Source organism: Microcaecilia unicolor, chromosome 9, assembly GCF_901765095.1.
Source record: "Microcaecilia unicolor chromosome 9, aMicUni1.1, whole genome shotgun sequence".
In the NCBI taxonomy this organism is placed as follows: domain Eukaryota; kingdom Metazoa; phylum Chordata; class Amphibia; order Gymnophiona; family Siphonopidae; genus Microcaecilia; species Microcaecilia unicolor.
Genome location: NC_044039.1, coordinates 162,952,801 through 162,975,326, shown reverse-complemented (window position 1 = coordinate 162,975,326; position 22,526 = coordinate 162,952,801). Strand labels below are relative to the sequence as shown.

Sequence of the window (22,526 nt, the reverse complement as noted above, 5' to 3'; positions counted from 1 at the left end):
TTGTCTGCAGTCCCATATGAGGAGAAATACATTAAAGGTAGACCAGGAAAGTGAGGAAGATGGGGAAGAGATGCTGGAGCATTGGGGCCTCCTGGAGCTGTGGGGCCCAGGGCATCTGTCCTGTTTGCCCCCCCCTCCCCCAATGGCTGCCCTGTGGGTAGGAAGGATAAGTGAGTTACTTTTCTAGAACATTTCCTTTAATGAACTTGCCAGAGTTTAGAGTGTGAGGGTCTCTGAAGTTGTGAGAGACTGGTGAATAAAATTGAATCTAAGACTTGTTATTAGTGAGGCATAAATATATAATCCTCATATATTGAAATCTGGTGATTTAGCTTAAAGCCTTAAGGAAACAATCTGTTCTGACTGCTGTTGAAATTTGTGAATCTGTGGGCTAAGGGGAGTAGGGGGATGGAGATTGGGAAGGGCAGGGTTGAAACTGGGCTACAAGGGGTTCTCTAGTGCCCACTCATGTTAACTCTGGGCCCACTGAAAATGTCAGGTCTGCCTATGCCACTGTTACATATGATATTCAGGGCTAGTAGCCCTTGGGGACGTGGTGGATGGAGGAAATACATTTTCACAGATTTATTTTGAGCTGGTGAACCTTTTATTTCAGTTGGAATTTTTGTGAGCTCTGTCAGAAAACATAAACTTGAGAAACAATCCCAATTGGAGTTTTTTTTTTCTGCAGGGAGCCTGTTTGCCGTTTCTACAACCGCCAGATCCGAAGCAAACATCTAGCCATTAAGAAGATGAATGAAATTCAGAAGAACATTGATGGCTGGGAAGGCAGAGACATCGGCCAGTGCTGCAATGAGCTGATTATGGAAGGCTCGCTTACCAGGGTTGGAGCCAAACATGAGCGCCATATCTTCCTGTTTGATGGTTTGATGATCAGCTGCAAGGCAAACCACAGCCAGTCCCGACTACCAGGGTACAGCAGTGCAGAGTACAGGCACAAGGAGAAGTTCATCATGAGGAAGGTGCATATCAATGACAAAGAAGACACTTGTGAGTACAAGAATGCCTTTGAGCTTGTTTCCAAGGATGAGAACACCATTGTGTTTGCCGCCAAATCTGCAGAGGAGAAGAATAACTGGATGGCAGTGCTTATCTCCCTCCAGTACCGTGGCACTTTGGACCGAATGCTTGACTCTGTGTTACAGCAAGAGGAGAATGAGCAACCACTGAGGCTTCCTAGCACTGAGCTTTACCGTTTTGCTGAGGAAGACTCTGAAGAAAACATTGTTTTTGAGGACAACCTGCAAAACAGTGTTGGCATTCCCATCATTAAAGGCGGGACAGTACTAAAATTGATTGAAAGGCTCACCTATCATATGTATGCAGGTAGGACCCACATTAATTTTTTTTTTTCATATGGTAAGTCATAAGTATATTAGACCTATTGGATAAGGATGGTTTTGCTGCCCTAAATAGCTCCTCACTTACATTTAGGGACAAATAGCCTGATGATCAAAAGTACATGCAGACACTAGAGAGGCCACGAGTGCCGGTCTAGTGTCCGTATTTACCCAGGACCCATGATCAGAGGGTGTCTGGTGTTAATCATTCCCTGCGCTGTTCCAGTGCTATTTTTAGGGTACTGTTTCTGAACAGCACGGAGATTTGATCATCATGGCTATAGTTATCTATGTGGGCTACCATTAAGATATGTTATTTTACCACTAACATACTATTTTTCACAGGTTCCATTTTATGCAATGAGACCTAGTTACTAATAACTGGGGTTAATAGTAAAATAGCAGTAGCCCACATCCCCTCTTGGAGACAAATTTCCAGGATCATTCTTGTGGCTCAGTGACAGCGCTGTGCGTTACTATATCTGAGACCTGAGTTTGATTTTGGAAACAGATTTCTGCCCTTTTGGCTGCCATGAGTAGAGTTGGAGTCTCACATCATTCTGTAGTGACATCTTGGATTCAGGGTGCACAACAGACCTGAATGAAACAAATGGTTATCCTACTGTGAGGCCAATCCTGCACTGGCTGGATTGTGTGGCATCAGGAAGCAACAGAGCCTGATAGTTGTAAATGAAAGTTCTTGATGTTAATTGAGACAGGTTCCGATTAAGCTGGAAGCCCAGAGGAGCAAGAGAAAAAAAACTAGCAGGCCCAAAAACAAAAGCAAAAACAAACACAAGAAGCAGAGTAATTTAAATAAAATATAAACAATCAAATAATTGAAACATTGAAGATGAATAAATAACAAGTCAACAGTTATGGCAAACCATAAACAATTTAAAATACTGCTCTGGGATAAATGTGCACACCAAATAAAGGGCCCTGTTTACTAAACCGTGCTGTAGACGCACAAACGTTTTAACATGTGTTAAAAATTAGCGTGCGCTAATGCTAGAGACACCCATAGGAATATAATGGGTGTCTCTATCATTAGCATGTGCTAAAAAATTAGCGCATCTACAGTGCGGCTTAGTAAACAGGGCCAAAAATGTAGTAAACCTGTAAAAAGACAGAGAACATTGAAATAATGACACAGTTCCTCAACAAAACCACATCGTATACAGTAGATCTTTAAAAAAAATTATGTAAAGATATATATAAATACCTAATTTACTGAGTGACAACTGAATATTGTGTGCAATTCTGGTTGTTGCATCTCAAAAAAGATATTAGAACAGGTCCAGAGAAGGACAGCCAAATGTTTAAGAGGATGGAACGACTTGTTACGAGGGAAGGCTAAAGAGGTTAGGATACTTCAGCTTGGAGAAGAGACAACTGAGGGGAGATATGATAAAAGTCTGTAAAATCATGAGTGGGGTGGAATGAATGAATAAACATTCATTGTTGGTTTAATCATGGCTTGATAATGAATGTGACTGTTGGGCAGACTGGATGGACTGTTCAGGCCTTTATCTGCAGTCATTTACTATGTTACAAAGACTAGGGGACATGTCATGTAGTTGCACAGAAATACATTTAAAACAAATAGGAGAAAATATTTTTTCACTCAGCGCACAATAAAGCTCTGGATCTTGTTGCCAAATGTTATGGCAAAAACTGTAGCTGTGTTTAAAAAAGGTTTGGACAGATTCCTAGAGGTGAAGTCCATAAGTGTTAAGGTAGATCAGGGGAAAGCACTAGAAGCTACTGCACAGGAACAGTGTTCAGTGCAAGAAAAAAACTTTCATCCTTTTTCCCTGGTCATTGTTGGTACGACTATCTGTAAGAACAATTTCTTTTGAATATGAAGCTAAGTACGCTTAATACATTTCTTGAGCTAGATATAATTTAATATATTTGATTTGAGGTGGAGGTTTTTTGCCAATGTTGTTACTGAAGTAATAGTTGCTAAAAGTGACTGACTGTAATTCTGAGGCTGCTTTCCTCAACAAAATGTTTAATATTATTTATTTATTTATTTATTGCGTTTGTATCCCACATTTTCCCACCTCTTTGCAGGCTCAATGTGGCTTACATAGTACCGTAATCGGCGTTAACCGATTCCGGTGTGAACAAATGCAAGTTGCGAGTAATATCAAGGTGATATAATGGTAGAGTGAGATACATGTATGGTAAAGACAATTGGGGAGAACTTAGTGAGGGAAAGGAAGAGTTAGGATATGTCTGTTACGATCTTTGGTTACGTTGTGTCATAGATGTCCAGGTTTTTTATGTTGGGTCGGTGGGGTATGCCCTTCTGAACAGTTCTGGTTACAGTGCTTTTTGGAAATTCATGTGGACAGATGTGGTTTTTACTGCTTTTGGTAGTGCGTTCCACAATTGTGCGCTCAGGTAAGAAAAGCTGGATGCACAGGTGGATTTGTATTTGAGACCTTTGCTGCTTGGGTAGTGGAAGTTTAGGTATGATCGTACTGATTTTATGGTGTTTCTGAGTGGTAGTTCGATGAGGTCTGTCATGTATCCCGGTGCCTCGCCGTAGATGATTTTGTGAACTGTCGTGCAGATTTTTAATGTTATATTTTTGTCACCATAAATGTTATTGATCTATATTGGTGGGGTTTTTTTTTGTCTAAATTGAAAGCACTACTTATCCCTAAGGGCGAATAGCATGGAATCCTGCTGCTTTTTAAGATCCTGCTGGGTACTTGTGACTTAGATTGGCCACTGTTAGAAACAGGTTACTGGGTTAGATGGATCTTTGGTCTGATCCAGTATCGTAGTTTTTATGTTCTTAACTTTTACAAAAATTGGTCTTCATGTGTACTTACGGCAACTACTGAAATTACCACAGGAATCTATAAAAACAAAATTTAAGTATATATCTGTGTACCAAGCAATTATGTGAAGTCAAAATTAGCATTACCCTTCTATTAACATCCCACCGTTATTAATATCAATACAAAATCCATCTGAAAAAATAAAAGCTCTCACAAAGCCTATGTCAAGAATAAAATATATTATTTTGGTATTAAAAAACCCACTTCTATTCTACATTCTAGTTGAATTGAAATAGGGCCTTGGCAATTTAAGTAGGCTTTACTGCAGTTCACTTCAAACACTTGTGTATATAGTATTGCTGGAGATATATTTTGCAAAAAGCCAGCATCGGTTTTTCTCCTTTAGGAATGTCTCAATATTGTTCTTTTAAACAAAGAGACATTGCTATTGGACAACAGTTATAACATACAAAAACAGCTTATAGGCGTTGATTCTGTGCTTTATTTTTTTTAATCAAGAAATGAAACCACGGTGGCCATTTTTAAAAATCTGATTTCTCACACTCTAGTTGATTACTGGCTGCTAGTAGCATTACTTGGTCAGCAATCCCATGGTCGGATAACTATCATTTGCGCTGTGCTATTTCTTGGCTGGGAAAGGTTCAGCGGCGTGCCCAAAACCACACCACATATAGTACAAGAGGACGTATTGACCCCATGGCATTCTGGAATTCTATCTACGAGACTGTCTGGCCTGAGCCAGTGGACTCGGTAAACTTCATTTCTGCCTGGAACGAACAATGCAGGAACATTTTAGACACCATTGCTCCGATTAGAACTAAGACAGCGAAACGGCAAACCATAGCGCCATGGTTTAATGACGGTCTCAAGGAACTCAAGACCATTATGCGAAGGCTGGAAAGAGCGTGGAGAAAAAGAAAGGATGATCAGCACTACCTTGCATGGAAGCAGTCTCACAGGAAATACAAGAATGCTATTAGTCAGTCTAGAATGGACTTTTACAAATCCAAAATTGGCCCGGATTATGCAGACCTGAGAAGACTCTACTCTTACGTCAACAAACTAACTGATACCGCACCGATTACCACTAGTAGTATAGGCGCGCCAACTGCAGCAGATCTGGCGAACTATTTTAAAGACAAAGTCACAAAGTTGCAGTGCTCTCTGCCACAGACCAATGTCGGAATAAGTGATTTTCTCAGCGGCCTAGACCCTAGCCTGGGGGAGTATCCAGCCGATTGCACATTTTCACTCTTCACACCTCTTACAGCTGACTCTGTTAAACGGGAACTGCGCAGATCTTCCAATAAATATTGCAAGTTGGATATTTGCCCAAACTATCTGCTTAAATGTGCTCCTCCCTGCTTCATTTCTGATCTGACGCAGCATCTTAACTTTATGCTTAGTAGCGGTATCTTCCCTGAAGCCTCTGGAAACATTCTCCTCACCTCCATCCCAAAAGACGCCAAGAAAAGTAGCAAGGAACTCACCAACTATCGGCCAATAGCATCAATTCTGTTGTTTGTGAAATTGATGGAGAGCATGGTGAATAAGCAACTCAATGAGTACCTGGAAAGGTTCCACATCTTCCATGAATCGCAGTCAGGCTTCCGCCCTCTCCATAGTATAGAAACGGTGCTCATCACGCTACTCTCAAACTTCAGGCGGGAGATAGCTGTTGGGAAAAGCATTCTCTTGTTGCAATTTGACATGTCAAGTGCCTTTGACATGGTGAACCACACTATTTTACTGCAGCTCCTTGATTATTTTGGGACCAGTGGCAATGTACTGAATTGGTTGAAGGGCTTCCTGACCACCAGAACCTACCAAGTCATCTCCGGAGGAAGTTTATCACCTTCTTGGCCAGCTGTCTGTGGTGTACCACAGGGTTCACCGCTTTCTCCTACACTGTTTAACTTAATGCCTAATTCCTCTAGCCGCAGCTCTTTCTAAACTTGGTCTCCAACCATTCATTTATGCGGATGACATCACCATCTATGTTCCTTTCAAAAAAGACTTAGCTGAAATAGCTGCCAACATTAGCATTGGGTTACAAACTGTACGTGCCTGGGCGAACTCCTTTAAATTGAAGCTCAACACAGAGAAAACTCATTGCCTTCTACTCACATCACTTTACAACAAGTACAATCCTACCACCTTAACTGCGCCTGGGCTTGACCTGCCAATCTCTGCGTCTCTGAAAATTTTAGGAGTAATACTTGACAGAAATCTAACTCTGGTAGATCACACTAATGCAGCCGTGAAAAAAGCATTCTTCTCTCTTTGGAAACTGAAACGTATAAAACCTTTTTCCCTAGAGAAGTATTTTGCAGTTTAGTGCGGTCTCTTGTTTTGAGTCATCTTGATTACTGCAATGGTATCTATGCAGGGTGCATGGAACTACTTCTTAAAAAATTACAGACTGCTCAAAACACCGCTGCAAGATTGATCTATGGTAAATCGAAGTTCGTCAGCTCCAAACCATTACGAGAAAAGCTGCACTGGCAAGGAGCGTATAACATTCAAAATTTGCGCCCTGGTGCACAAAATCCTTAACGGCGAAGCTCCAGCTTATATGGATGATCTTATCCTCTTGCCATCAAGGAACTTGAGCAAATCTTCCCGATCCTATTTACATCTCCACTACCCCTCGTGCAATGGCCTCAAGTATAAAACCAGCCACGCGTCGACCTTTCCCTACATCAGTGCACGTTTGTGGAATGGTTTACCCAACTCCATAAAAGTTACCTCTGAACAACAGGCTTTTAGAATCTCCCTGAAGACCACTTTATTCAGGACAGCTCACACTGCAGCTCCACACTGCCTTAATGTTTTCTGACCCATTATGCTCTGTGACCATACTGCATTCCTTACCTCCTTTCTCACTTCTCTCCCCACCAACTACCTCGCCCTTAATGTGTCTGTTTGTCTATTACTAGATTGAGGTGTCTTTTTATACTGATGTTAACCTTTTGAACTAATGTAAGCCACATTGAGCCTGCCCATGAGCGGGAAAGTGTGGGATATAAATGCCTAAAATAAATAAATAAATAAATAAATAAATATAATTTCTTCGACCATTTGCTACAATAAAATTTTGCTCCTCACTTTGAGAAGGCTTCCATAAACGCCAGGATCATCTTTTAAAATATGTGTGACTGTTTACTACATCATATATGGTTTATCACCCTCCTACATGCAACAATTAATTGATTTACTTTCACATAATACAGTAAAAACATCTAGAGAATACCTCACACTGCATTATCTAAACTACAAAGGTCTTTCTTACAAATCAATCCTTCTTGCAGGCTTCACATGTCAGAGTACCAAACTTTGGAATTCTCTACCCAAGCAATTAAGGTACTTAGAAGATTATTATCTGAGATTCTGTAAATTGCTAAAGGCTTTTCTGTTAAGTACGTATCTTATCAAAAGTCAGTAATGTTGCCGTCACTCTTATATGTTTCAACATAACCAATACTTTTACCTGGCTTCATGACAAACACACAGTTATTCCTAATATTTTAAAATGATATAATTAATTATCTGATTGTATTATATTTTTGATGTTTTTCCTGAATATAAGCCACATTGAACCTGAGTTTGTTCGGGATAATGTGGGATACAAATGCCATAATAATAATAATGAGTTCCGATAATTTAGCAATTCAAATGCAAAGCAATCTCAAATGACATGTTAACAAAAATAGCACAATTTTTAACTTGAAAAATCACAACATATTATCCATGATAAATGTGCTGTGTAAGCTTTCAGCATTCATCAACCAGTGGGAACATTAAAGTACAGCTTAACTAAAAAAATCTTTTCAGTGATGACAAATTAGAACTAATGCATCTCAGTTTTCAAACCAACAGCACAAACTCTATATTAAATTGTTTTTTTTTTAAACCTTGTATGGTTTTAGGCTGTCAAAACTGATTATGGTCTTCGTGTAAATAGTTATTAAAAAATATTATGAAAAACAATTTTTGCACATTAACCTCTGGATTCTGTATAGGTCACCCAATGTTGGACGCAGATTGCAGAACCATACCCAAACTAATTGGTTTAATTGATGCTAATAATTGTGCATATATGTGCATATATGTAAGGTTTTGCTCCCCCCCCCCCCCCCACCACCACAAAAAAATGAATCTACTCTAATTCTGATAAATAATATACATTGTAATTATGATGTCCAGTAAAATAAATCCAAACTTTAAATAATTAAAACCAAAATAATAATGGATTTGGTTATCCAAAAAAGAAAGCCTTCTTGACTGAAAGACCTTCAGCACATGCAGTGACTTCTCTTACAGTGTAATCCTCTCAAAATAAATAAAAGATTGTTAATAATATGAAGATTAGTGTAAGTGTTCCATTAGAGAAGGAGCAAACGTCTCTCAGGCTAAAATGTTTTTTTTCTGAAGAATTGTTGCTGAGACTGCAGTGTAGCTTGCTTTAGAAGCAAGGAGCAACAAATACTTTGTTGAAAGGAGTTAAACTAGATGGTGCTTTGTTCCTCAACTGTATTGGATTTGTTCATCTACAAATGTGACAAAATGTTGACTGCTTTCTGAGGAAGACTGAATAGGATATAGTAGAAAGTTCCAAGGAAAGAAGACCCTGACTGCCTACTTGTTGCATGTATTGGTTGATGCGTATGTTGTGTGTCGGTTTATATAGCAGGTCATGTCTCTAAGCACTATTCAGTGCAGGCCTTGCTGAAAGTGGCTCCATGTGTGGTGAGAAATTAAACTCCAAATGGAGGTATTTATGTATCAATACAGCTTGTTTTAAGAGATAAATAGAATTTAAAACTTATATTTTGCATCATATCCTGCCATAGTGATCTGGGCAGTAATACAATATATGCAGTACTAGAGAATGACATGGGAATGAGCACCCACGGTAAACCACGGTAAAAACAAATACTGCATTTATCGCAAGTATGGGAGCAAAACTTTTTAACACTCCGCAGGAATGGTAAAAAGCCTTGTTCCTGTGGTTAAAAAGAACTACAATTACCGTGAGTCTGGCATCCCAGTGTCTGTCTGTCTTTCCTCCCCACTGAGTCTCTCTACCTTGTAGCCACGAGGAGGATCCCTACAAGCCTTCTCTGTTCTCTTCCTCTGCCAGCTCCCGCCTTCTGATGTAACTTCCTGTTTCGTGAAACAGAAACATCTGAAAGGAAAAGGCAGGATCCAGCCCCGGAGCAGGCCTGTAGGGATCCTCTTTGTGGCTACAAGGTAGACAGATGCAGCAGGGAAGGGAAGGAAAAGAAAATACCACCCGATCAAGGGCCAGGAAAGAAACAAAGAAGTGCCGACTCCAGCCAAGGCTGCAATAGGGCATCCAAACCTGCGGACACGAGCTCTCTTCTTCTGCTGAAGAATGTGGCCACCTTGGCATTCGCCCTGGTCGCCACCAGGTCAGTTTCCAGAGTGCCCAACTTGGGGCAGATCTGAAGAAACACTTCTGATGCCAGCTCCCATTCTGCCAAGTCCAGATGATGACTAAGAAAAAATCCACCTGCGCATTGCTCTGTGCACCATCGACAATTGCAGAATGTGGTTCTCCACCCATTCCAGAAGACCGGCCGCCTCTGAGGCTAACAACCTGCTTTGCGTCCCGCCCCGGTGGTTGATGTACCTCTAAGGCCCACGACAGAATAGCGTCAGATGCCTTTCTCCTGCATTGAGGGACAGGCCTTCTGTATGCGTATCCTCCCATACCTCTAGTAGGGAAGACTTTGCTGAAACTCAAGCAAGACTGCGGAACCATGATCCTGATTGCACCCTTCTGGCCATGTCAGATTTGGTTCCCTCTTCTTCTGGAGTTGTCCTCCAAAGAACCATGGAGATTGGAGTGTTTTCCAACCCTCATCACTCAGAACGAGGGGTCGCTTCTGCATCCCAACCTCCAGTCTCTGGCTCTCACGGCCTGGATGTTGAGAACTTAGAATTTGCCTCGTTGAGTCTTTCAGAGGGTGTCTTCCGAGTCTTGCTTGATTCCAGAAAAGATTCCATGAAGAGGTGTTACTCTTTCAAATGGAGGAGGTTTGTCGTCTGGTGTGACAGCAAGGCCCTAGATCCTCTTTCTTGTCTTACACAGACCCTGCTTGAATACCTTCTATACTTATCAGAGTCTGGTCTCAAGACCAACTCTGTAAGAGTTCACCTTAGTGCGATTAGTGCTTATCATCTCCGTGTAGAGGGTAAACTTACCTCTGGACAGCCTTTAGTTGTTCGCTTTATGAGAGGTTTGCTTTTGTCAGAGCTCCCTGTCAAACCTCCACCGGTGTCATGGGATCTCAACTTCATTCTCACCCAGCTGATGAAAGCTCCTTTTGAGGTACTGAATTCCTGCCATCTGAAGTACTTCTGGAAGGTCGTTTTCTTGGTGGCTGTTACTTCAGCTCGTAGGGTCAGTGAGCTTCGGGCCTTGGTAGTGCATGCACCTTATATCAAATTCCATCACAACAGAGTAGTCCTCCGCACACACCCTAAGTTCCTGCCAAAGGTGGTGTCGGAGTTCCATCTGAACTAGTCAATTGTCTTGCCAACATTTTTTCCCTGTCCTCATACCCGCCCTGGCGAAAGCAGTTTGCATACCTTGGACTGCAAGAGAGCATTGGCCTTTTTCATGGAGCGGACAAAGCCCTTCAGACAGTCCGCCCAGTTGTTTGTTTCTTTTGAACCCAACAGGAGGGGAGTCGCCATCGGAAAACACACAATCTCAAATTGGCTAGCAGATTGCATTTCCTTCACTTATGCCCAAGCTGGGCTGACTTTAGAGAGCCATGTCACGGCTCATAATGTTAGAGTCATGGCTGCATCAGTGGCTCACTTAAAGTTAGCCTCCATTGAAGAGATTTGCAAGGCTGCAACGTGGTCATCAGTCCACACATTCACATCTCACTACTGCCTTCAGCAGGATACCTGACGCGACAGTCGGTTTGGGCAGTCAGTGCTGCAGAATCTGTTCAGGGTTTAGAATCCAACTCCACCCCCCTAGGCCCATTTTTGTTCTGTTCCAGGCTGCACTCTCAGTTAGTTGTTTATGGTTTCAGGTCAATCTAAGTTATGTCCTCGCTGTTGCGAGGCCCAATTGACCAATGTTCATTGTTTTGAGTGAGCCTGGGTGCTAGGGTTACCCCACATGTGAGAACAAGCAGCCTGCTTGTCTTCGGAGAAAGTGAAGATACAGTGGTGGAAATAAGTATTTGATCCCTTGCTGATTTTGTAAGTTTGCCCACTGACAAAGACATAAGCAGCCCATAATTGAAGGGTAGGTTATTGGTAACAGTGAGAGATAGCACATCACAAATTAAATCCGGAAAATCACATTGTGGAAAGTATATGAATTTATTTGCATTCTGCAGAGGGAAATAAGTATTTAATCCCTCTGGCAAACAAGACCTAATACTTGGTGGCAAAACCCTTGTTGGCAAGCACAGCGGTCAGACGTCTTCTGTAGTTGATGATGAGGTTTGCACACATGTCAGGAGGAATTTTGGTCCACTCCTCTTTGCAGATCATCTCTAAATCATTAAGAGTTCTGGGCTGTCGCTTGGCAACTCGCAGCTTCAGCTCCCTCCATAAGTTTTCAATGGGATTAAGGTCTGGTGACTGGCTAGGCCACTCCATGACCCTAATGTGCTTCTTCCTGAGCCACTCCTTTGTTGCCTTGGCTGTATGTTTTGGGTCATTGTCGTGCTGGAAGACCCAGCCACGACCCATTTTTAAGGCCCTGGCGGAGGGAAGGAGGTTGTCACTCAGAATTGTACGGTACATGGCCCCATCCATTCTCCCATTGATGCGGTGAAGTAGTCCTGTGCCCTTAGCAGAGAAACACCCCCAAAACATAACATTTCCACCTCCATGCTTGACAGTGGGGACGGTGTTCTTTGGGTCATAGGCAGCATTTCTCTTCCTCCAAACACGGCGAGTTGAGTTCATGCCAAAGAGCTCAATTTTTGTCTCATCTGACCACAGCACCTTCTCCCAATCACTCTCGGCATCATCCAGGTGTTCACTGGCAAACTTCAGACGGGCCGTCACATGTGCCTTCCGGAGCAGGGGGACCTTGCGGGCACTGCAGGATTGCAATCCGTTATGTCGTAATGTGTTACCAATGGTTTTCGTGGTGACAGTGGTCCCAGCTGCCTTGAGATCATTGACAAGTTCCCCCCTTGTAGTTGTAGGCTGATTTCTAACCTTCCTCATGATCAAGGATACCCCACGAGGTGAGATTTTGCGTGGAGCCCCAGATCTTTGTCGATTGACAGTCATTTTGTACTTCTTCCATTTTCTTACTATGGCACCAACAGTTGTCTCCTTCTCGCCCAGCGTCTTACTGATGGTTTTGTAGCCCATTCCAGCCTTGTGCAGGTGTATGATCTTGTCCCTGACATCCTTAGACAGCTCCTTGCTCTTGGCCATTTTGTAGAGGTTAGAGTCTGACTGATTCACTGAGTCTGTGGACAGGTGTCTTTCATACAGGTGACCATTGCCGACAGCTGTCTGTCATGCAGGTAACGAGTTGATTTGGAGCATCTACCTGGTCTGTAGGGGCCAGATCTCTTACTGGTTGGTGGGGGATCAAATACTTATTTCCCTCTGCAGAATGCAAATAAATTCATATACTTTCCACAATGTGATTTTCCGGATTTAATTTGTGATGTGCTATCTCTCACTGTTACCAATAACCTACCCTTCAATTATGGGCTGCTCATGTCTTTGTCAGTGGGCAAACTTACAAAATCAGCAAGGGATCAAATACTTATTTCCACCACTGTACATATCTGTAGAAGGTATTCTCCGAGGACAGCAGGCTGATTGTTCTCACAAACCCGCCCACTTCCCCTTTGGAGTTGTTACTAGTTTGTTGTATGTTTTGTGATATAGCTAAGAGGCATGCTCATACAACGGGCGGGAAGTCGTCCGCGCATGTGCGGTGCGCGTGATTCACACACCAGAAGACTCTAGGCAAAACTTTTTATTTTTTCTTCAAAACTTTGCTCAATTTCCTGGGCGGACGTCAACCCACATGTGAGAACAATCAGCCTGCTGTCCTCGGAGAATACCTGCTACAGGTACATATCTTCGCTTTACTGAAGGGCTGAGAAGCTGGATGTCCAGGAGCACTGCCTTCATTTCAGTGTTTTCTATCTCCACCTGCTGGTAGGCAGATACAACCCACCAGTTTCTGGATTCATCTGCTGCAACTAAAGTAAAGAAAATTATCAGGTAAATCATAATTTTTCCTCCAGCGAATGTTTTAATTGTGCTGACTTCAAGTGAACATACAATAAAGACTTTTTAACCTGTTTTTGATTCCCACTGCTTGACTTTCTTGTGTTGCCTTTTGTGGGATTGTTTGTTTTTTCTTTTGTTTGGTTTACTTTTTCTAGGACCATTAGGTTTACCAATTTATGTTTAAATATAAGCCAGTTATATCTTTTTTTCTTTTTTTGTCTTTTTTTCCCCCTCTCCTTTCCTGATTTATTCTGTGTCAGCTGAGAGAGGCAGGCAGTGAACAAGGGAAACCTTTTTTTTCCCCCTTTGTATTGGATAAAACTTTGCATTTGATTTGTGAATGAGGAAAGATGGAAGCTCTTGTAAGTTGCCCTTTTTCCCACATTACTTATCGATCTATCTTGGATATTTTATTGCTTGCCCCATGACCATACTGAGCTGTAATAGTGTTATGTGTAACTTGCCCACTGGTGCCCCCGCCCACTTCACCACAGCCAGTGAGGAGATGATGGACTGTGAGCAATTTTTGCACCCCTCCATATTTGCAGTCTCTGCGGCCACATCAGTCTCGCAACCCTTGGTAAGAGCTGACTTGCCCCCACCGGCCTATGAAAAGTTCATGTATAACAGTGGTAACTAAATGGAATCTATTTGTTATCAAAGATAATTTGAAAATTATTAGAGTCTTTATTCCTCCTCCCTCAGGTCTGTAGGAAACAAAACAGATAACATTTCTTGAGACAGTTTGATAAAGATGTTAAAATCAGAAGTAAAATTATACAGTGCATCTGTCATGCTAAAATGAATAGCTTGAGGCATCAAAAGCTAACAGAAATCCTTCAGCATAAATAATCTTTCAAAAGAGCTGTTATTCTTGTATTGTTTTGCACTTCTATAATTTGTGTTTATGTAGCTGGTAGTCCTGCTTCACTTCATCCCCTGTCATCTTTGCAGACCCTAATTTTGTACGCACCTTCCTCACCACCTATCGGTCCTTCTGTAAGCCACAGGAGCTGTTGACGTTGCTGATTGAAAGGTAAGTGACCCTCCCTTATAGATTCTGATTCTTGGTTTCATTCTGTTATTGGGTATTACCATACTATTTGTTAATGAGACTGGGCTTCTGTTATGAGTTTAGTAGTAGCACTGTGTACTTCTTGATGTGAGAACTCTAACATTATATTAAATGGGTTCTGATGCCTGCAGAAGCCAAGTGAGGTGACTCCTATTAGGAGAGGCTCTTCTGATTAAGAGAGGAGATGTGTGAGAGGAGATGTGTGAGACCCTCTTACATATAAAGGTTATGGTTTGTGTAGAGTAGAATAGTATGAGTGCAAAAAAGTGCTGATGGTCCCCTTGTATGCATGATTACCATGTATTATTAGAGGACAGCAGGGCAAGTGATAGTGATGCAAATCCTTTGGTAGTGGCAGGAGAACACACTTCTGTACCTGCCATAGAAAAGAAAACACATTTAATCAGTGCCATTTTGTTTTGCAGTGGTAGGTATCAGCATTTTAATATGAATTATCATTGTTGAATACTCATTGCTTCATGATTCCATAAATGGTTGTCTGTATTCTTTTGTTTTAGTTGAGAACAAGGCTACTGCCTTGAGTATTGGGCACCCTAGGTGAATTTTTCAGCCCTATACCCCCTATCTTCAATTGACTTTCAGGCCTCTAGCTACCTTCACCCCTAAAATATTTTTGATAATTAAGTTCAACAATCATGATCATCCCAACACCACCCCTCCTACAGCAATTCTAAAAAAACCGATAATTGGACGTCATACTTTTAAATATTGAACTTTGCTTCATATGTAAGTGTGTGCATGTAATAAGAGCAATTTGCAAAAGTCATTGACCCATCTATTTGGAAATTGTCCACCCTCCATGCAGTTCAGTGGCGTAGCTAGGACTGAATGGGCCCCGGGCAAAAAAATTAAGATGTTGGGGTCCCTTCCATCTCTTTGAAGGTACCAGTGGAGGGGGGGAAGCTTCTATAGAACTCCAGTAACCAAATGCTGCTAAAAATAAAAACCTATTCTAGACCTCTATAGAAAACCTGTCTTAATAAAGTAGCACTTGTATCCAGGTTTCAAATACAACCCCCTTACCTATAAGCAGGCAGCACCCTACAATATACTTCCTGCTAGAAAACAGGCCAGACTGCAATAAATCCCTCACAGAAACTAAACACTAGCAGAATACCTCACAGAAACTACATGCTAGCAGAATACTATAGCCTGGTGACACGCATATGAAGCAATGGACCACTCATCAGAACTGGAAACTTAAAGAAGTCAGACTCTACATGTACAGCAGTACTAGAGAAATAGAAACCGAAATGCAAGATATCAGAGGTGCACATTTCTTAAAGTTGGCATATTCTAATTAATACAGTCAGAATAAAATATGTTTTCTACCTTGATTGTCTGAGCATTTTATTTTTTCATTTGTTTTGGTCCAAGTGTCTCTTCTGCTGTCTTCTGTTTTTCTTTTCTTTCCAGAGTCTCTTGTTCATTTGACATTTCTTCTCACACCATGTCTACCATCCAGCTTCCTTCTGCATCCCTTATCTGTCCTGTCCAGCATCTTCCATCTATGTTCTTGTCTCCATCCTCCCTCCTGTATTCAGCATCTGTCCTCTCAATGTCCCTGGCCTCATTGCTTCCTCCATTCCGTGCATCCCTTCTGTGTCCCTTTCCCATCCCCTCTCTTTCCCCTCCTCCTGCATCCCCCACCTTGGGTGGAAAACAGACGAAGAGATATGTACGTGGAAAACAATATTTAATAAATATAGATCAATAAAAAATTAGCAAGCCCGACACAGGTCGTGGTTCGCCCAACTGGGTTGCATCAGGGGCTACAAAACAAACAGTTATATAACAGAACAAATATAAGCAAGTAAAAACAAAATAATAATTATATCCATTACCATAATTTCATACTCTGCTGATAATCATAGAACACCATAATACAATCTAATACATAAAAAATGAATTAAAATATCAAAATGATATTATGAAATGTTATAAGTATACAAATTAAATGATAAATGTAAATTGAACAATATACATAAATAACATGCCATTTAAAGACAGACAATATATATGTGTGTGTTTTATTAATAAACAGAATACGAATAAAATACATATTATAATAATGAATAGTCAATAATTTCATTATATATTGTACATATAAAAATAAATTAAAATGCCAATGAAATATATGCTGCGTTTGTAGTTGAAGTAAATTTGACACATACCTAATAAATATCTGTATGATCATATAATCTCCACTTGAAAATCTAAAGAATATGGAATAAATAGAAAATTAAAAGGAAAAGATGTAAAAAATACAAAAAAGAAAATGAGAAAAATATTATTGCTGAAGATTATAAAAAATAAAAACATAAATCGAAAAAAATGAAAAAAATATATAAATCATAGGCAAGTATCCAAATCTTAAACAATTGAAAAATGTATATATGTATTCTTTATTGAACTAACCTTATTCAAAGATTAGATTATTTAAGTATTTTTATATATATTTCTTTATATATATTTTTCCTTAGACAAAATGAAATAAATTATGTGCGAATTTGAATTCAAATACATAAATAATTATAATTGGTAATATAAATAAAATATAATGATATAAATTACCTATTTGTTGAATTTGCAATTGAAATGTACACCTTGACAGATGGCACGTCACGAAAAAGAATCGTACAACGGACATGTGACACACCTTGACAGATGGCACGTCACGAAAAAGAATCGTACAACGGACATGTGACCATGAGGCATATTTTCAAAGCACTTTGGGAGGCTAAGTTCCATAGGTTTCTATGGAACTTTGGGAGGCTAAGTGCTTTGAAAATGAGCCTGAATGTATCACGGATATAATGCTATATATAATAAATAATTCAAAATAAACATATGTATGCCATCACTAAGTAAAATGTCGTATTGCATTTAATGATGTATGTTAGACCGTTCGTAATTTACAAATGACCAATTTTATTTCTTTCTAAGCTCAGCACTACAAATGTGCAATAGCAGTGGGTAGAAGAACTATAAGCTTATGGCTGATTCAAAACAAGTAGAAATTTAAAAGCTCTCTACTTGTTTTTAATCAGCCATAAGCTTATCTTTCGTTTTAGAAATAATCACTGTTGGACCTTTGTAATCTCCACTCGTTTTAAATCAGCCATATGCCTATCTTTCATTTTAGTATACCCCATTCACATGGTAGTTCGTTAACTAACCGTTATTGCACATTTGTAGCGTTAAGCTTAGAAAAGAAACCATCAATGTTGAAATTTCTACTCGTTTTAAATTTCTACTTGTTTTGAATCAGCCATAAGCTTATAGTTCTTCTACCCACTGCTATTGCACATTTGTAGTGCTGAGCTTAGAAAGAAATAAAATTGGTCATTTGTAAATTAAGAAAGGTCTAACATACATCATTAAATGCATTTTACTTAGTGATGGCATACATATGTTTATTTTGAATTATTTATTATATATAGCATTATATCCCTGATACATTGTCACATGTCCGTTGTAGGATTCTTTTTTGTGAAGTGCCATCTGTCAAGGTGTACATTTCAATTGCGAATTCAACAAATAAGGTAATTTATATCATTATATTTTATTTATATTACCAATTATAATTATTTATTTATTTGAATTCAAATTCGCACATAATTTATTTATTACATTTTGTCTAAGAAAAAAATATATATAAAGAAATATATATAAAAATACTTAAATAATCTAATCTTTGAATTAGGTTAGTTTAATAAAGAATACATACATACATTTTTCAATTGTTTAAGATTTGGATATTTGCCTATGATATATTTTTTTCTGTTTTCTGGTTTCATTTTTTTGATTTATGTTTTTATTCTTTATATTTTTTATAATCTTCAGCAATAATATTTTTCTCATTTTCCTTTTTGTATTTTTTACATCTTTTCCTTTTAATTTTCTATTATTTATTATTTACTAGTAAAAAAAGGCCCGTTTCTGACACAAATGAAACGGGCGCTAGCAAGGTTTTCCTTGGAGTGTGTATGTTTGAGAGAGTGTATGTGAGAGTGACTGTGTGTGAGAGAGAGAGTGAATGTGTGTGTGTGAGAGAGAGAGAGAGTGTGAGTCTGGGTGCGAGTGTGTATGTATGTGAGAATGAGAGTGTGTGCAAGTGTGTATGTGAGACACAGTGTGAGAGAGAGAGTGTGTTTCACACAGATACAGTGTGTGCGAGAGAGAGAGAGAGAGAGTGTGTGTGAGACACAGACTCTCTGTGAGACTGAGTGTATGAGACCAAGAGAATGTGTCAGTGACTGTGTGACACATAGAGAGTGAATGTGACACAGTGTGAGACAGAGAGTGTGTGAGAGAGAAAAAGAGAAAGACATTGGGCTAGATGCATTAAACCTTAACGACTCTCTAACAACCCTTTAATGAAGGAAATTCCTAACCATTGCATGCATTAAAGGCCTTTTTCCTACGAAGCAAGCAACTAACGAAAACGGAATGCAAACGAGAAACTACCATTCAAATGTGGACAATTCAGAATGCACTTAACCATACCGACAATTGCAACGAATCATTTACCGTCAGAAATTTTACGTGCGCTCAGACCTGTCGTTAAGGCCTGAGCTGTCATCTCCCCGCTGCCCCCTGCACCATAAAAATCCAAGCCGGCATGTTTAAAAAGAAAAATGAGATACAAACACGTGGCTCTCCGCTTCCCCCCTGCATCACTACAAAACTAAACATACTGCTTCTCCCTGCAGCTTAAAAATCCTGTCTCTCTCTCCTTCTCCCACAGCTTTGAAAATTAACACTCTCTGCTATCCCCTGAAGCCAATTTTCCCAGTACTGTAAACAAGCTGCAAAGAGGTCTTTTGTTACAAAAGGGGTTTACGAGGGTCGTTCTTTTTAGAGTTATCTTCAACTGCACTCTTCTGCTAGATCAGAGAGCTAAAAGGCTTGCAGGTCGCGATCCCCCCTCGCACGCCCCAGTCTGACATAAGCAACCTACATAGGTTTAATACGTTTGTGGCATGCTCAGAGCAGCCAGCATAACGCTTGGCTGCTCTGCGCATGCTTAAGGGGCAAATTAATGACGGGGATTACGAACGTATGATACATTGTACTTTTCAATACCGCACCGAACATTTCTGAGCTGTTGTTTCAAATTCGTTAAGCACTTTTACGATTTAGATTTTTTAACGTTTGGTTGATGCATCTAGCCCATTGACTGTGAGAGAGAGAGAGAGAGTGTGTGTGTGTGTGACAGAGATACCCCCCACCCTCTCTGGTGTCAGGCCTCCCCTCTCTCCCTCTCTCTGGTGTCAGGCGCCCCCTCTCTCTCTGTGGTGTCTGAGCGTTACTGTGCAGGACGCTGAGCTCTGGCTGTGCTTCTAGGAACTGACCAATACTATTTAATAGAATGCACCTCCAACATTCTGAAGCCGAGAAACCTCGTGCGGTTGGTCACTTCTGCTTGTGACGAACCCGGAAGTACCTGATGTCAATTCAGGAGATGGATACAGAGAGCAGGAATGCCTCAGCCATGCAGTCAGCTTCAGAATGTTGGAGATGCGTTTTATTATATAGGAGGATGATCTGAAAATACAGAATTTAAAATTGCTGTTTCTACCAGGTAGAATAATTTTTAAAGCTGTTTTAGTGATATTTAATTTAGATTTCATGATATTCATATATACAGATGGGAAGGTTTCAAATAAATTAAAATGGTGTGCATTTAGAAACCAAACACAAAACCCTTTTGTCCTTTACCCCTAGTAAAAAAGGCCCTTTTCTGACACAAATGAAACGGGCGCTAGCAAGGTTTTCCTTGGAGTGTGTATGTTTGGGTGAGTATGTGTGAGATTGACTGTGTGTGAGAGAGAGTGAATGTGTGTGTGTGTTTCTTTTTTTGTGTGTTTGTTGCTTGTGTGGAAGGTTGGTTTTTCCTTTTTTTGGTGTGTGTGTGTGTGGGGGGGGGGGGGTGTAGCTCCTGTAAGCACTTGGGAACCTGCCTGCCAAGTCGTTAATATGCCTGTGTTCTGGTGAGCTATGTTTGCAAATTTGAACTGCATGTGTATTTGTCAGCATTCCTTGTTCTATGGAAGGCTGTGCTTTGATGTGGGGGTTTTTTTTTTTTTGGGGGGGGGGGGTAGGAAGTTTGTTTAAGCACTTGGGTACCTGCCTGTGAAGTCTTTAATGTGTGTTGTGGATAGCTGTGTTTGCTTGTGGTTGGGGGGAGTGTGTCTTTTGAAGCTCCTGTAAGCACTTACTTGGGAACCTGCCTGCTTGCTGTTTTTATCTCCATTTGTATTTGTCTGGTTTTCTGGTTGTGTGGAAGTCTGCGTTTAGATTTTGGGTGGGTTGGGGGGGGGGCGAGAGGGTGCAGATATCGAGTCAGTGGTTAGTTTTGTGTGGGTGGTCGTTTCTTAGGGTGGCTGCACATACCAGGGGCATGGGCATCCAAAGAGTTTTGTCCTTCCTTCTAGCGACGTTCCTCGTTTCTGTGTGCTGCACAGAAAGTGACTCGTTGTGCTGCTGCTGAGTCTCCTCGGAAGGAAAAAAAAACGTCAGTGTGGTTGATTTTGAGTGTATGGGAATGACGGCTGTGTTGGGGAGTGGAAACAGAGATTGATCAATGGGCTTCCTTGCTCGTGTGTAGTAATCGTCGTGCACCATGGCTGGAGTCGGAGAGGAGAGGGAGGGAGGGCGGGCGGTGGAACGGTGAGCGAGCAGCTGCTTGAGGGTGGGTGAGGGGGACTGCGGGCGGGGGGACGGGGTCCAGCGCCGATTTTGGTTGGTTTTGAGTGTATGGGAATGACGGCTGCATTGGGGAGTGGAAACCGAGATTACCCAATGACAATCTGATTTGTTGAGTGTCATTGCTCCGCCCTCAACGTCATCACATTGTGACGCGGGGCGGGGCAAACACTCATGTGATCTTGCAACTACAAATTTAGAACGTTGGATGTGCCTTTTATATGTAGAGATTCCATATTCTTTAGATTTTCAAGTGGAGATTATATGATCATACAGATATTTATTAGGTATGTGTCAAATTTACTTCAAATACAAATGCAGCATATATTTCATTGGCATTTTAATTTATTTTTATATGTACAATATATAATGAAATTGACTATTCATTATTATAATATGTATTTTATTCGTATTCTGTTTATTAATAATGCACACATATATATATATTGTCTGTCTTTAAATGGTATGTTATTGATGTATATTGTTGAATTTACATTTATCATTTAATTTGTATACTTATAAAATTTCATATCATCATTTTGATATTTTAATTCATTTTTTATGTATTAGATTGTATTATCATGGTGTTCTATGATTATCAGCCAAGTATGAAATTATGGTAATGGAATATAATTATTATTTGTTTTTACTTGTTTATATTTGTTCTAACTGTTATATAACTGTTTGTTTTCTAGCCCCTGATGCAGCCCAGTTTGGCGAAACACGGCCTGTGTCGGGCTTGCTAATTTTTTATTGAGCTATATTTATTAAATATTGTTTTCCACGTACGTATCTGCTTCGTCTGTTTTCCATCTTGGAGTTTGCAGATCGATTACCCTATTGTTTTCTTGGACCTTCCCCCACCTTGGGGCCAGCATCTCTCCCTCTTGCTCCCTCCTTTCATTGGTCCAGTGTATCCACCCACCCTATGTTCTGATCTCTCTATATTTTTTCCCTCTGCTCCCCCCCAAACCAGTTTCTCTCTTCCTGTCCCCCATCTGTCCTCTTCTTTTCCCGCCATTATCCCCTTTGCCCATGCAGTCCAATTTCCTCTCCTTTCTTCCCTGCCTCCCTCCCTGCATGTCTGGCATGTTTCTCTTTCACACACCCTGTCCTGGTGGGGGGGGGGGGGGGGTCTGGCATATATCACTTGTTCCCCTTCACCCCTGTGGGTCTGGCATGTCTCATTCACTCCCCTCCCTTGCAGGTCTGGCATGCTTTCTCTTCTCTGCCCCTTCTGTGGGTCCAGTTTTTCCCTCTGCCTTGCCTTACCCC

At 40.6% G+C, this 22,526-nt stretch overlaps 1 protein-coding gene across 2 annotated transcripts in view; it reads left to right on the top strand.

Moving 5' to 3' along the window:
• SOS2 (SOS Ras/Rho guanine nucleotide exchange factor 2) overlaps positions 1 to 22,526 on the top strand; it is a 330,826-nt gene that overhangs the window by 178,885 nt on the left and 129,415 nt on the right. For both annotated transcript variants that reach the window (XM_030214043.1, XM_030214042.1), the window contains 2 exons: positions 692 to 1,347; positions 14,399 to 14,480. In XM_030214043.1, the coding sequence (XP_030069903.1) occupies positions 692 to 1,347; positions 14,399 to 14,480 (738 nt within the window). The remainder of the gene's footprint in view (positions 1 to 691; positions 1,348 to 14,398; positions 14,481 to 22,526) is intronic.